The sequence below is a fragment of the Tilletiopsis washingtonensis genome, assembly GCF_003144115.1.
Source record: "Tilletiopsis washingtonensis strain MCA 4186 unplaced genomic scaffold FA09scaffold_13, whole genome shotgun sequence".
Lineage (NCBI taxonomy): Eukaryota > Fungi > Basidiomycota > Exobasidiomycetes > Entylomatales > Tilletiopsis > Tilletiopsis washingtonensis.
In genome coordinates, this window is record NW_020312010.1 from 305,021 (window position 1) to 317,218 (window position 12,198).

Sequence of the window (12,198 nt, forward strand, 5' to 3'; positions counted from 1 at the left end):
TGACGACCCACAAAAGGCGCATGCTTGATCTGCACTCGTCGGCCACTCGCACAAAGGAGAGGCCGCTGCGGCAGGCGCAGAGAGCGCAAGAGCCTCTTCCGCTGCGGTGACGCCGTGCAGAGCCGCCAGCGCGGAGGAAGCTTTGTGCTCGCTTGACAGCCGCCGTGCCCGCGCGCTGCCGAAGCACGCCGCGACTCTCTTCCGAACGGGCGCCGCCGCGGGCGCAGCAAGGGCTAACATGCGGCGCTGCGCTAAGAGAGAGCGCCCCGCCGGCGCTGGAGCAGCAGCCGGCGGGCGAGCCGCGAGGCGCAGAGCGAGCGGACGGACAAACGCCAGATGCAGCGGAGCGAGAGGCGCCACGCCGCCGCACATGCATCGCGAGCCCTGCTGCCGTGCACACAAGAGCAGACGCACCCTCGGCGGCTCCTTGCGCATGCTGCGATGCGTGCTCGCACATCGAGCGGCGAAGATCGTGAGCGTCAGCGAGACGTTCACTTAAGCCTGTGTATGAACGTCAGAGACGGCCGAGGTGGTGCGCTGCGCCAACAGGTTTGGGCCAGTGCTCTGGGCTGGAGGAGGGCGAGAGTTGCCGCAGGAGCGACGGCTCTCTCGCCGCGCTGTTTTCGCCTGAGCAGTGCAGCAGAGCGCAGCCCACACCTCTTGTCCGTCCGTTCAGGGTCGCCTTGCTTTGTCCTGTCTGTCACATGCGCGCCAGGGCAAAAGGTACATGCAGGACCGAAGGACAGAGGAGCGTGCGCAGCCGCAGCGTCCCGTGCGTGTCGATTGATGTGCGCCCTCATGCGACCGGGCCATGGACCTCCCGGACCGCTAGCAGCCTTGTCGCGAGTCGGACCCTGTCTTGAGCTCGACGGTAAGACGAGGATCCTCAAGAGATGTCCTTGAGGCCTCGGCGGTGGTTCTTGGGGCGCACAAGGTGCTGCCTTGTAGCGGAGGTCCTCGTTCGCCCTGCTGGCTGTTCTATCACAAACGCAGACCGTCAAGACCACTCACAAGAAGCTCTCTCTCATCTCCCTGTCCGCTCAAGTGGATTCTGAGCGTCAACCACAAGCCGCAGCATCAGCATGGCGACCTCCAGGCCCGATGTTCGGCGGGCGGCTCAGCGGTGATGGTCGCGAGGCGGAGGCGCGGGCGTGGGAGCACCGCTGCGCCCCGCGGGTTCCGCGGACTCGGCCGAGTCAGGCCCTCGACATTCTACGTGCGCTATCAGCTGCTGCCCTCGCCCTTGCCCTCAGACCACCACCTCCACTTCACCCTCAGCGGCGCACTTCCACCATGGCGCCTGCTCCGACGCTCGATGCCGCCTCGGCTGCGGCGCTCGAGAAGCTCGCGCTGCCGGCGCCCAAGCTCGTCGAGCTCTCGCGCCCCAACAACGCGGCGCAGCTGCGTGCGCTGTGCGATGCCGTTGAGCACCTGCAGCTGCATGCGCGCAGCGGCGATGCCGACGCAGAGGGCCTCGAGGCAAAGACGATCAACCTCGTCATTGTCGCTGCGGCGGCAAAGGCGCAGCTCAGCGAGGCCAAGCGGCGCTATCTCATTGCGCGTGTCGCAGACGGCAGCCTGGACGGTGCCGACCGGGTCGATGGTGAGTGCCAATGCGCAATGATGGCGCAGTGAGAGACGATGCGGGCAGATGCCGTGCATCGACGAAGCCTCTTCCGTCTCCCCATCGTGACTGCTCGCGCTGACCTGCTACGACAGCCGCGTCGAAGTACCTTGCCAGCACCCCGAGCGACAATGTGGACAAGGCCGAGTTCGATCGCGAGTGCGGCGTTGGTGCGTAGCCACGGAACTTCTCATCGAGCCTTCTGCGTCGCTCATGTGTATCACAGGCGCGACGGTGTCGGAGGAGACGATCGCGGCGCACGTCACGCGCGTGCTCGAGCCACTGCGCACCGGTCCCAGTGACGGCGACGCAGCTGCGGCAGTGTGGGGACAGCAGTCGGCCCTGATGGCCTCGCTGCGGGCGGAGCCGGAGCTGCGCTGGGCTCCGGCCGTCGCCGTCAAGACGGCACTGGAGAAGGAGCTGGAGAAGAGCTTTGGCAGCCGCAACGAGGCGATGAGGCGGGCGAGGGAGAAACAGGCTGCTGTGAGTCGTCAGCTGACCGGCCTGATCCGTTGCGTAGGCCCTCTCCAGGCTGATCGTGCTCGCTTGTGCAGGAGGTCAAGGCGGCCAAGGCAGCGAAGGCTGCCAAGCCAGCCAAGGAGGCGGCCGCCGCTCCGGCAGAGGCCGACCCTGATGCCATGTTCCGCGAGGGCTTCCTCTCGCGCCTGCATGCGCCTGGCGGCAACCCGCAGCAGAAGGATGCACTGCGGGAGCAGCACCTCAAGGCCACGGGCGGCCGCGTCTTCACGCGCTTCCCGCCGGAGCCGAACGGCTACCTGCACGTCGGCCACATCAAGGCCATCGCGGTCGACTTTGGCTACGCGCGCTACCACGGCGGCCAGTGCTACCTGCGCTTCGACGACACCAACCCCGAAGCCGAGTCAGAAGAGTACTTTGAGGCGATCCTCGAGATGGTGCGCTGGCTCGGCTTCGAGCCGTTCAAGATCACCTACTCGTCAGACTACTTTGACCAGCTCTATGCGCTTGCCGTCGAGCTGATCCGGCGAGGGAAGGCCTACGTCGACCACTCGACGCCCGAGGAGATCAAGCAGGGCCGCGGCGGCGAGGAGCGCGGCCCGCGTGTGGCGAGCAAGTGGCGCGACCGTCCCGTCGAAGAGTCGCTGGCAGACTTCGAGGCGATGCGCGACGGCAAGTTCCCGCCGGGCAAGGTGACGCTGCGCATGAAGCAGGACCTGCTCGGCAGCGGCAACCCGCAGATGTGGGACCTCATCGCCTACCGCGTGCTCGATGCGCCGCACCACCGCACGGGCACGCGCTGGAAGATCTACCCGACGTACGACTTCACGCACTGCCTGGTCGATAGCTTCGAGAACATCTCGCACTCGCTCTGCACCACGGAGTTCATCCTCTCGCGCGAGTCGTACGAGTGGCTGTGCGACGCGCTCGACGTGTACAAGCCGCGCCAGTACGAGTTTGGCCGCCTCGCGCTCGAGGGCACCGTCACGTCGAAGCGCAAGATCCTCAAGCTCGTGACGGAGAGGCACGTCAACGGCTGGGACGACCCGCGCCTCTTCACGATGATGGCTCTGCGGCGGCGAGGCATCCCGCCGGGCGCGCTGCTCTCTTTTGTCAACCAGCTCGGCGTCACGACGAGCCCGGCCACGACGTCGATCCAGCGCTTCGAGCAGGCGGTGCGCCAGTACCTCGAGATGCAGACGCCGCGGCTGATGATGGTCGTGCGGCCGCTGCGCATCGTGCTCGAGAACGTGCCCGAGGACTTTGTCCTGCAGCTCGAGCGGCCACTGCACCCGAAGAACCCGGCCATGGGCACTGCGCGGGTGCCCTTTGCGCGCGTCAACTACATCGATGCGTCGGACTTCCGCCCCGTCGACTCGCCCGACTACTTCCGCCTTGCGCCGGGCAAGACGGTCGGCCTGCTCAACGCGCCCTTCCCGGTCACCTGCACGTCGTGGGTCGATGCGGCCGGCGCGACGAGCGGCGAGCCCGTCGAGGTGCGCGTGCGCTACGAGGACCCAGCACACGGCGGCAACGCCCAGGCGCGCTCCAAGACGTACGTGCAGTGGGTCGGCGAGCACGCGCCGTCGGGCTCGCCCGTCGTCATCGACGAGGTGCGCACCTACGAGCGTCTCTTCACGGTCGACAACCCGGCCGGCGAGGCCAACTTCCTCGACACGATCAACCCCAACTCGCTGCAGGTCATGCAGGGCGCCATGATCGAGACGGGCTTCTGGCACGTCGCTGCGCTGGCCCTGCGCGAGGCACGCAAGGTGGCCGAGAGCCGCACCAAGGCTGCGCAGGAGGAGGCGCACCGCGCCACGGCTGCTGAGGAGTCGGCCATCGCTGCCGGCAGCGTCGGAGCCACGCACACGGGCGACGGCGCTCCGACGCGCAAGGCGGACCAGCTCGTCGGCAACGAGGTGGTGCGCTTCCAGGGCATGCGCATCGCCTACTTTGCGCTCGACAAGGAGAGCAGCCTCGAGTGCCTGCGCGAGGGCGCCGCGGCCGACGCTGCGCCGCGCAAGGGCACGAGCGACCGCCTCGTGCTCAACCGCATCGTCACGCTCAAGGAGGATTCGGGCAAGAGCGGCGCTGAGGCGCCCAAGAAGTAGACGTCACGCGGCGCGCAAATAGAGGGCAGTGCCTGATCTGAGTGAGAGCGGCCGCACGGCACAGACGTGACCGGGAGACGCTTCGGATTGCAGTGGGCATGCGATGGGGTAAATCGAGGGCGCTGAAGAGACAAGCATCGGGCATGCAGCGAATACAAGTGAGGCAGAGAGGAGACAGCAGGGAATCCGGCACGAGGAAGACACGGTCTGCGCGAAGAGGAAAGAAAAGAAGAGGCAGCGGTCGGCTTTTACTTCGACGGGCTGCTCGTCGGCGTGATGACGGCCTTGATCTTGCCAAAGATGCTCTGCTTGCGCTTGCGGTCGGGCGTCGTCGGGTCGGCAGCGGCGGGCGAGGCGGCGGCGAGGGCGGGTGCCGGCGCGGCGGTCTTGGCCGCGGAGGCCTGCGTGCCGGGCACGGGGTGCTCCTGCGCTAGCTTGTCAAAGTCGGCGTTGCTCTTGCGGCGCGACATGCTGCCGAAGCGCGAGCCGCGCTTCTCCTTCACCGTGCTCTTCTGCGGCGTCACGGGCGCAGCGGGCGTCGGCTTCTCGGCGGGCGTGGGGGCGGCGGCGGCGGGCGTGGCAGACTTGCGCGCGCTCGCCTTGGGCGGTAGAGGCGCGGCGACGGCGGCGGGCTTGGCTGCGCCACCGCGAGGAGCGGCAGGCAGGTCCTTCTTGTTGGCGTTGCCCGACGACGAGCGCCGGATGTTGGCAGAGGCGCTGAGCGCCGGCGCGGCAGGAGCTGCGCCGACGACGACCGGCTTGGCGTTCACAGTGTTGGTTGTGCCGTTCGTGCCGTTGGCGCCAGACGGGCCACGGCGGCTGGCAGTCGAGGCGTTCGAGGGCGTGCGGCCGAGCTGCACCGAGTTGCGCTTGCTGCGAATGGAGCTGGGCCGGCTCGACTTGCTCGCCTCCTTCTGCCCAGCCACGACGCCAGTGGCAGTCGCCACAGCGCCGGCGCCCAGGGCCGCACCAGCGGCGGTCGGCGCAGTGGACGGACCGTTCTTCTGGGGCGCAGCAGGTGCCGCAGCCGGAGCGGCTTTCGGGGCCGGAGCTGCAGCCGGCGCAGCAGCCTTCGAGGCGGGAGCCGCATCGCTGGACTTCGCAACGCCAGTGGCCGTGGCGACGGCACCGGCGCCGAGAGCAGCGCCAGCAGCTGTGGCAGCAGCAGCAGCGCCGTGCTTCTTCTCATCGCCGGCCGGCGCAGCAGCCGTGGCCGCGGGCGCCGCCGGAGAGGCAGCCGAGGGCGCGCTGGTGCCGTTGACGGTCTCGAGCTGCTCAGTGCCGCGCACATCGCGCGTCGTCGAGCCCGGTGCCACGGCACCCGTGATGCTCGCCTGCGCCGCAGCAATGGCGACAGCGCCGGCGTCAGCGGGCGTGCGATCCTGCTGCTCGGCAACCTTCGTCAGGTCCTGGTACGCCGGCACAGCGGAGGCGCCCACAGTGGGCAGCGGCGCGCCGGCAGCTGCGTCCGTGAGGCCGGAAGACGCGCTGGCGCCCTGCGCAGCGGCGGATGCGGGCTGCTGGGCGGCGTGCACGGCGTCCATGCCGACAATCTGAGCGCCGAGCGTGTCCGCAACGGTGTTCGTCACGGCAGCAGGCACGAGCTCTGAAGAGCAGCATGATCAGCGCCTGCGCAGATCACCGCCATTGGCTGCCGAACGACTCACGGTCAACAGTGACGGCGCTGCCCTGCATCTCAGCCTCTGTGCCCGTCGCCACGTCGCCGTTCACGCTGGCCATGAAGGCAGCAGCCGTGCCGGCAGCGCCGGCAGTAGCACCCGCAGCGACGGCCGTGAGGCTGCCGAGCGCGTCGGTCGCGCCCTGCGTCAGCTCGGCGGCGGTCGGCGGCGCCTCGCTGAGGCCGGGCGTCGTAGCGAGGTAGGCGCCGGGCAGCTGCAGGCCGGGCGTCTCCTGCGGCAGTGCGCTGGCCTCGGGCACCTGCAGCACGTGGTTGGCGTTGCCGTGGCCGTCGTCCTGCGTGGGGATGCCGGGCGACGTGCGCCACGTGCCGTCGACGATGAACTTGTACTGCACGGTCGAGGAGGCGGGCAGCGAGACCTGCAAGAACGAGTCAGCCGGACCAGCTCGCGCGCGCAACCGATGCAGCTTGGCACCCCGTCCTCCGCCCAGCACTCACGTCGCCCTTGAAGGCGCCCTCGGGCGTGCGGTGGAGCGGCGTGCGGCCCTGGAAGGCGTCCCAGCTGCCGGCGACCTCGACGCTGGACGCGCCGCTGGGCGTCCAGGAGAAGGGGACTGCGACGGTGGACATGTGTGCGGGGTTGAGGATGGGCGGTGATGTGGACGAGAAGGTGGAGCCGCGACGGGGCTGCTGTGGCCTCTGCCTCTGCCGCTCTTGCTGCGATCGCGCATCATCATTCCGCACGGCGCGGCGCGAACTCCTCTGCTGCGCTCGGCATGCGCGGCCGGCGCCGAGGCTGGCGGCGTGCCTGCCGCGTCGGCTCCGGAGCGGCGGCCTCGCGCCCCAAGCGAATCTTCCTGCTCCCGCACGGCCGCCGCTGCAGCAGCGCTCATGCATGCCTCCCGCACCCTTGGGCTTGAGCATGCCCACGCACAGACAAGCGGAGTGCAGAATAAGCAGCGAGCGTGCTCGACACAATCAGCCCTCATGCTGCGGACCCTGGAGCCGACACGACAGCGAGATCTAGCGTCTCTCGTAGAAGGTCTGGGACGCGAAAGCAGGACGACCTCCAAGGTCAGAGCGCACCTCACGCCGTCGACCTCCCCCAGAGCGTGCGCCTGGTGGCAGAGGGGGGGTCTGCCGGCTGTGTCGCCTGTCAGCGCCAACATCTCGTCTGCTGTGCCCTTTGGCCCCTCATACGATGACCATGGCGTACAACTGGCTGCGACGAACTTCTGGGGCTCGCCTCGCGGTAGCAGTTCGCTCGGTTGCGAGGTCGCCAGGGGGTGATCCGCAGACCGCAGGGCTTCCCGAACGGCAGCAAGGCAGCCATCGTACAGCACCCCGCACACTACAGCGTCGAGCGGCTGTGAGGCACCTTGTGGGAGGCTGCGGCCTTCACTCGGACTCTGACTGATCTCCCCGCTGTGCGAGGGCCGTAGAAAGAAGCTCACAGCCATGGCATGGGCCATCGCGAGCTCGCTCAAGGTGCCTGGGCTGGTTCGCACGCGACGCGTGACGGCGCAGGCGCACGCGCCATGCGCGTTCAAGTGCTGCGCGCGCAGCGGCCGGTGCAGCTGCGCCTTGCCAGACGACGACGAGCACCCTCAGCACCACAAGCAGGGCCATGCCGAAGCGCAGCCGCAGCGGGCGGCTCCTCGCGCCGCCAGAGCCGCAAGCAGCCGCAGTGGCCACTGTCGAGCGACCAGGCGCGGGGCCTGCGCCGCCAGCCCTCGCTCGCAGCCACCAGCCGGCCACGCTCGCCTCCACAGCGGCGACGCGCGTGCTGGAGCGCTTCTACGTGCGCCTCGTCACGTTCGAGAGCTACCTCTGCGGCATCCTCCCAATACACGCGGCGCTGCACGTGGCGTGGTGCTTTGCGCCACAGCGTGGCGAGAGCTCGGCGCAGGCGCAGACGAGAGAGCGCCTGCGCGCCTCCATCGTCGGCTTGACGGCCGAGGAGGTGGCCGAGCTCGAGGCGGGACCGCTGCCGCAGTTTTGCGACTGGACGCCGCCCGATCCGCGAGAGCTGGAAGGCGTGCGCATGCTCGAGGTGAGCGAGGCGCGGAACAGTCCGCCGTGCGGCGCCTGCTGACCCTCGACGCCTTCAGGTGGTGGCACAAGCGCAAAGACGGCTGCTGCTCAAGAGCTCCTTGCGCGGCACTGCAGTCGGCTCGTATCGAGCTATCGGGAACATCATCACTTCGGGATATCGCAGTGTAAGTGGATATGTGCCTCGCACCTTCAGAGCCGCGACTGACTCGATGGTTCTCAGGCCAGCGAGCGTTCGCCTCTGGCTCCCACGACCGGCGGCATCACGAACTTCCAGCCGAATTCCAACGTCACAGCTATCTGCACGGGCGTTGAGTGGCTGTCGCTGCTGCACGGGTGAGCAGATCTGAGCCTTGAAGGAGCGCAGCGACGCTGACAGCGTCCACAGACTCGGCGCAGGCGTCTTCATCCACGTGCTCGCCAATGCGTCGCTCTTCATCCCGGTTGCCGGGTCGCTCGACTGCTACATGCAGCAGCTCGGCGTGCCGATCAGCGAAGGGCGGGAACACGGCCTTGCGCCGCGACCGAAGAACAGACAGGTCACGCGCGAGCCTGTGCGCGCACCTGAGGTGCAGACGAAGCGGAAGAGGCGGTTGCGGCGTCGCAAGTCGGCCAAGACGTCGACTGCAGATGTCGAGCCACCTTCGAGCATCGCCTCGCTACCGAACGCGCTGCCAAGCGTGGACCTGGCCAAGGGGCCACTGCCGCGGCTCCAGCTCCCGCATAGAGCGTTCAGCCGGGTCCAGAGCGCGCCGAGCTTCGGCGAGCTACCTCGTCCGGCTCTGAAGGCCGCCTCTGGGCTGGCGAACGGAGCCTTGCGGGAGTCAGAGTCCGCAAAGGATGCTGCTTCGCGCGCTGTGTGAGTCATCTGCGAGGAGCAGGCATCTGCTCGCTGCTGACGCTTGTGATTGGCAGCCGCAAGCCCACGGAGATCACGCTCGTGCGCGCCCGCATCTTCTATGCGCGTCCGGTGCGCAGCAAGCGCAGGTCGATTGTGCTGGGCTTTCCTGCTGCTCGTCAGTCGCTTGTTGCTTAGATGTGTGACTACATGCTGACCTACGCGCCTCAGACGTCTTTGAACGCACTGCGAAGCCCGACGCTCTGAAACGTACATTGCGACGTACCGTCGCTGCCGCACAAGGAACCGGCAAGTCTAAACGCTGGGCGAAGCTCACGGAGGAGGACAGGAAGCTGCGCGTCGGCCATGTGCTCAAGTACATCTGGCCACGCCAGCACGGCCTGCACAACGTCTTTACCAGCAATCCCGACTGGCGTGTGACGACGCAGCCGTTCGAGGACTATACCAATAGAGAGGACGGCATCTTCGTGAGTCGACGGCATCGCACACGCCTGAGGTACAGATCTGACGTCTCTGCTCAGGCACTCAAGCACTGCAACGCGCCTAAGCGTCTTCGCAACGCACGGCATCTCGTCTCCGTGATGCTGAGAAAGTACGACAAGCTCGACGTAGTCAGGCTGCTTGGCATCATCTGCCCCAGCCGCCTGCCGCGTCGGCGCCTCACGACGAGCGAGCGGGCGCAGATCGCAGAGGACATGGCTGAGACGACACATGCGGCATCTCAAGCATGCCTCGACGCCCCGGCTGCACCGATACAGTCGCAGTCGGTCATCCTCACGCAGGCGCCGCAGCAGCTGGCAAGCCCGGCCGGGACGCTCGCCCGCGGTGCTGCGCGCGCCATCGAGGCACGAATGGAGAAGGGCAGGCGAGAGAAGCCGCGCTTCACGCTGTACGCCGTACCAGCTGGCCAGGTCAGTCAGTCGTGGCCATGCTGCCTTTGGTAGAGACTGACAGCCGCTGTACAGGTGTCGCGCTTTGTACAAATGGTGCTCAAGAGCATTCTGCCTCGCGATCTAATCGGAAGCGACCACAACTGGCGCGTGCTTCTGCGCAGTGAGTCACTGCGTGAACGTCGGAATCCTCTCCAACGGGCTGACACACACCACAGACGCAGACACCTTCGTTCGCGCTCGGCGCTACGAGACACTCAACCTGCATCAGCTGCTGGACGGCATGCGCCCCAATGACTGCACCTGGGCACGAGCTCCTGGCGCACTGGCAGCGGCGCAGCGGCCTACGGCGCAAGAGTCTCTCAAGCGCCGGGTGCTGCTCGCTGAGCTGCTCTACTTCATCTTTGACGGTCTCCTCATCCCGCTAGTGCGCACGACGTTCTACGCTACCGATGCGGTCGCCTTCCGCAACCGCGTGCTGTACTTCCGGCATGACGACTGGGCTGCCGTCAGTGCGCCGCTGCTCGACAAGCTCAAGCGCACGACCTTCGAGCGCATCTCTCGTAGCGAAGCGATGGACATCGTGTCTGAGCGGCAGCTCGGCTACTCGCACATCCGTCTCATGCCCAAGGAGACGGGCGTGCGGCCAATCGTGAACCTACGCCGCCGCTTCGTCAAGGCGCTCAGCGCCAGCAAGCCAGCACAGCCCACGACCGCGCTCCTCGCTGCGGTGGAAGGTGGCAAAGGCACAGAGGCGGCCCCGGTGCCCGCACAGCCGGCACTAGCTCCGCCACCGCCGGCGCGCCTGGCACAGTCGATCAACTCTGTCCTACAGAATACGTTCCAGGTGCTCACTAGCGAGAAGCGAGCGCAGCCCGAGCTGCTCGGCGGCTCGGTGTTCGGGCCCAACGACATCTACACGAGGCTCAAGGACCTCAAGCACACATTTGCCGCGCTGGGCGCCGACGGCAGGCTGCCGAAGCTGTACATGGTCAAGGTTGACGTCGTGGCTGCCTTCGACACGATCGACCAGGGCAAGCTACTCGAGATCATCCGCCGCATCCTCAGTCAGGAGGTGAGTGAAGCAAGCTGGCTGCTCTGAAGCAGCGCACTGACACGGCACTGCAGGACGCATATGTCGTTCAGCGCTACACGCAGGTCTCGTCTGCCTCGGGCAAGGTCAAGAAGTCGTACATGCGCCGCGCCTGCGCCGAGGCAGACCAGAAGAGCTTCCCCGATCTTGTCGCCGAGCTCGCCGGGGCGCTGCGACACGTCGTGTTTGCCGACTCGGTCGTCTACGCGTACGAGAAGCGCGAGCGCCTGCTGGCGCTGCTCGAGCAGCACGTCAACGAGAATCTCGTCAAGATCGGACCGCACTTCTACCGCCAGCGCGTGGGCATTCCACAGGGCTCGAGTCTCTCGACAATTCTGTGCTGCTTCTATCTGGCAGAGCTCGAACGCACGAAGCTCGCGTTTGTGCGAGATCGCGGCTGCGCCCTGCTGCGCTACGTCGACGACACGCTTTTCGTCACGACATCAAAGTCGCGAGCACGCCGCTTCTTCGACGTTATGAATGAGGGACATCCTGAGTTCGGCTGCTTCATCGCGCCCGAGAAGAGCCTGGTGAACTTCGACCTGCCGAACAGCCGCTCGCCCGGCGAGTTCGTGGCGCGCATCCATGGCCGCGAGTTCCCGTGGTGCGCCTTTGTGCTCGATCCGAAGACTCTCTCTGTGCGGGCAGAGTTCGAGCGCTACTCGGGCCTGTGTCAGTAGAGGCAGACCGTCGCCGCTGCGGCTACGCTGACCTCCTCTCTGCGCAGACATTGGCGACACGCTGACGGTCGAAGCCGGCAAGACGCCTGGCGTGACGCTGCTCAACAAAATGGCCATGTGAATCAGAGTCGCGCGCAGTAGCGTCGAGGGCTCGAGCTGACCAGCGCTGGCCACCGCAGGAGCATCAAGAGCCGCGCGCACATCATCTTCATGGACACTGCGCTGAACGGCGAGGCCGTGGTGCACCACAACGTGTACCAGGCCTTCCTGCTCACCGCCGTCAAGCTGCTGGCCTACCTCAAGGCGCTACGCCAGCCGCCGAGCGAGCGCGCTCGGACGTGTCTGTGTGCGTACAGCTGAGAATTGATGCTCGCCCAGCTCGTCTGACAGCGGCGGCGCAGTCATTATCCAGCAGATCGTCACATTCTCTCACAGCATCATCCGCGCTCGGGCGGACGCTGCGCGCTCACTGCACGCCGGAGCATCCTGCGGTCTGCGTCTTCACCATGTCCGCTGGTGAGTGCCAGCAGCGAGCAGCACGCATGGCCGTGGCTCATAGTCTCGCAGGCTCGGTCTGCACGCTTTCCGGGCGGTGCTGCGCACACGCGAGGCGCAGTACAAGAGCTCCCTGGTCTGGCTGGACAGCGAGATCAGCGCCAAGCGCTTCTCGTCTGCGCGCATGTGGCTGCAGACACGCGCAGCGCGCTCCTTTGCAGCCTCGGCGCAGACCCTCTCGACGCTCGTGTACTGATTGATGCATGAATTACGAC

At 67.0% G+C, this 12,198-nt stretch overlaps 4 protein-coding genes across 4 annotated transcripts; 3 read left to right on the top strand and 1 right to left on the bottom strand.

Moving 5' to 3' along the window:
- Positions 1–1,247: 1,247 nt before the first annotated feature.
- Positions 1,248–4,450, top strand: FA09DRAFT_330535 (glutaminyl-tRNA synthetase). The gene is made up of 4 exons (XM_025742643.1): positions 1,248–1,603; positions 1,720–1,794; positions 1,851–2,107; positions 2,179–4,450. Exons 1-4 carry the CDS (start codon positions 1,294–1,296, stop codon positions 4,213–4,215), a joined length of 2,679 nt encoding a protein of 892 aa, XP_025597648.1. The 5' UTR covers positions 1,248–1,293; the 3' UTR covers positions 4,216–4,450.
- On the bottom strand, positions 4,271–6,532 carry FA09DRAFT_330536 (hypothetical protein). The gene is made up of 3 exons (XM_025742644.1): positions 6,353–6,532; positions 5,883–6,273; positions 4,271–5,821 (listed from the first exon to the last, which is right to left on the bottom strand). The coding sequence occupies exons 1-3, from the start codon at positions 6,482–6,484 to the stop codon at positions 4,464–4,466; spliced, it is 1,881 nt and encodes a 626-aa protein (XP_025597649.1). The 5' UTR covers positions 6,485–6,532; the 3' UTR covers positions 4,271–4,463.
- A 912-nt stretch (positions 6,533–7,444) lies between these two features.
- FA09DRAFT_51594 (hypothetical protein) lies at positions 7,445–9,152 on the top strand. Its single transcript, XM_025745697.1, has 6 exons — positions 7,445–7,907; positions 7,966–8,073; positions 8,130–8,242; positions 8,295–8,765; positions 8,829–8,922; positions 8,976–9,152. Exons 1-6 carry the CDS (start codon positions 7,482–7,484, stop codon positions 9,009–9,011), a joined length of 1,248 nt encoding a protein of 415 aa, XP_025597650.1. The 5' UTR covers positions 7,445–7,481; the 3' UTR covers positions 9,012–9,152.
- A 2,175-nt stretch (positions 9,153–11,327) lies between these two features.
- On the top strand, positions 11,328–12,052 carry FA09DRAFT_330538 (hypothetical protein). Its single transcript, XM_025742645.1, has 3 exons — positions 11,328–11,545; positions 11,608–11,774; positions 11,830–12,052. Exons 1-3 carry the CDS (start codon positions 11,538–11,540, stop codon positions 11,946–11,948), a joined length of 294 nt encoding a protein of 97 aa, XP_025597651.1. The 5' UTR covers positions 11,328–11,537; the 3' UTR covers positions 11,949–12,052.
- Positions 12,053–12,198: the final 146 nt, after the last annotated feature.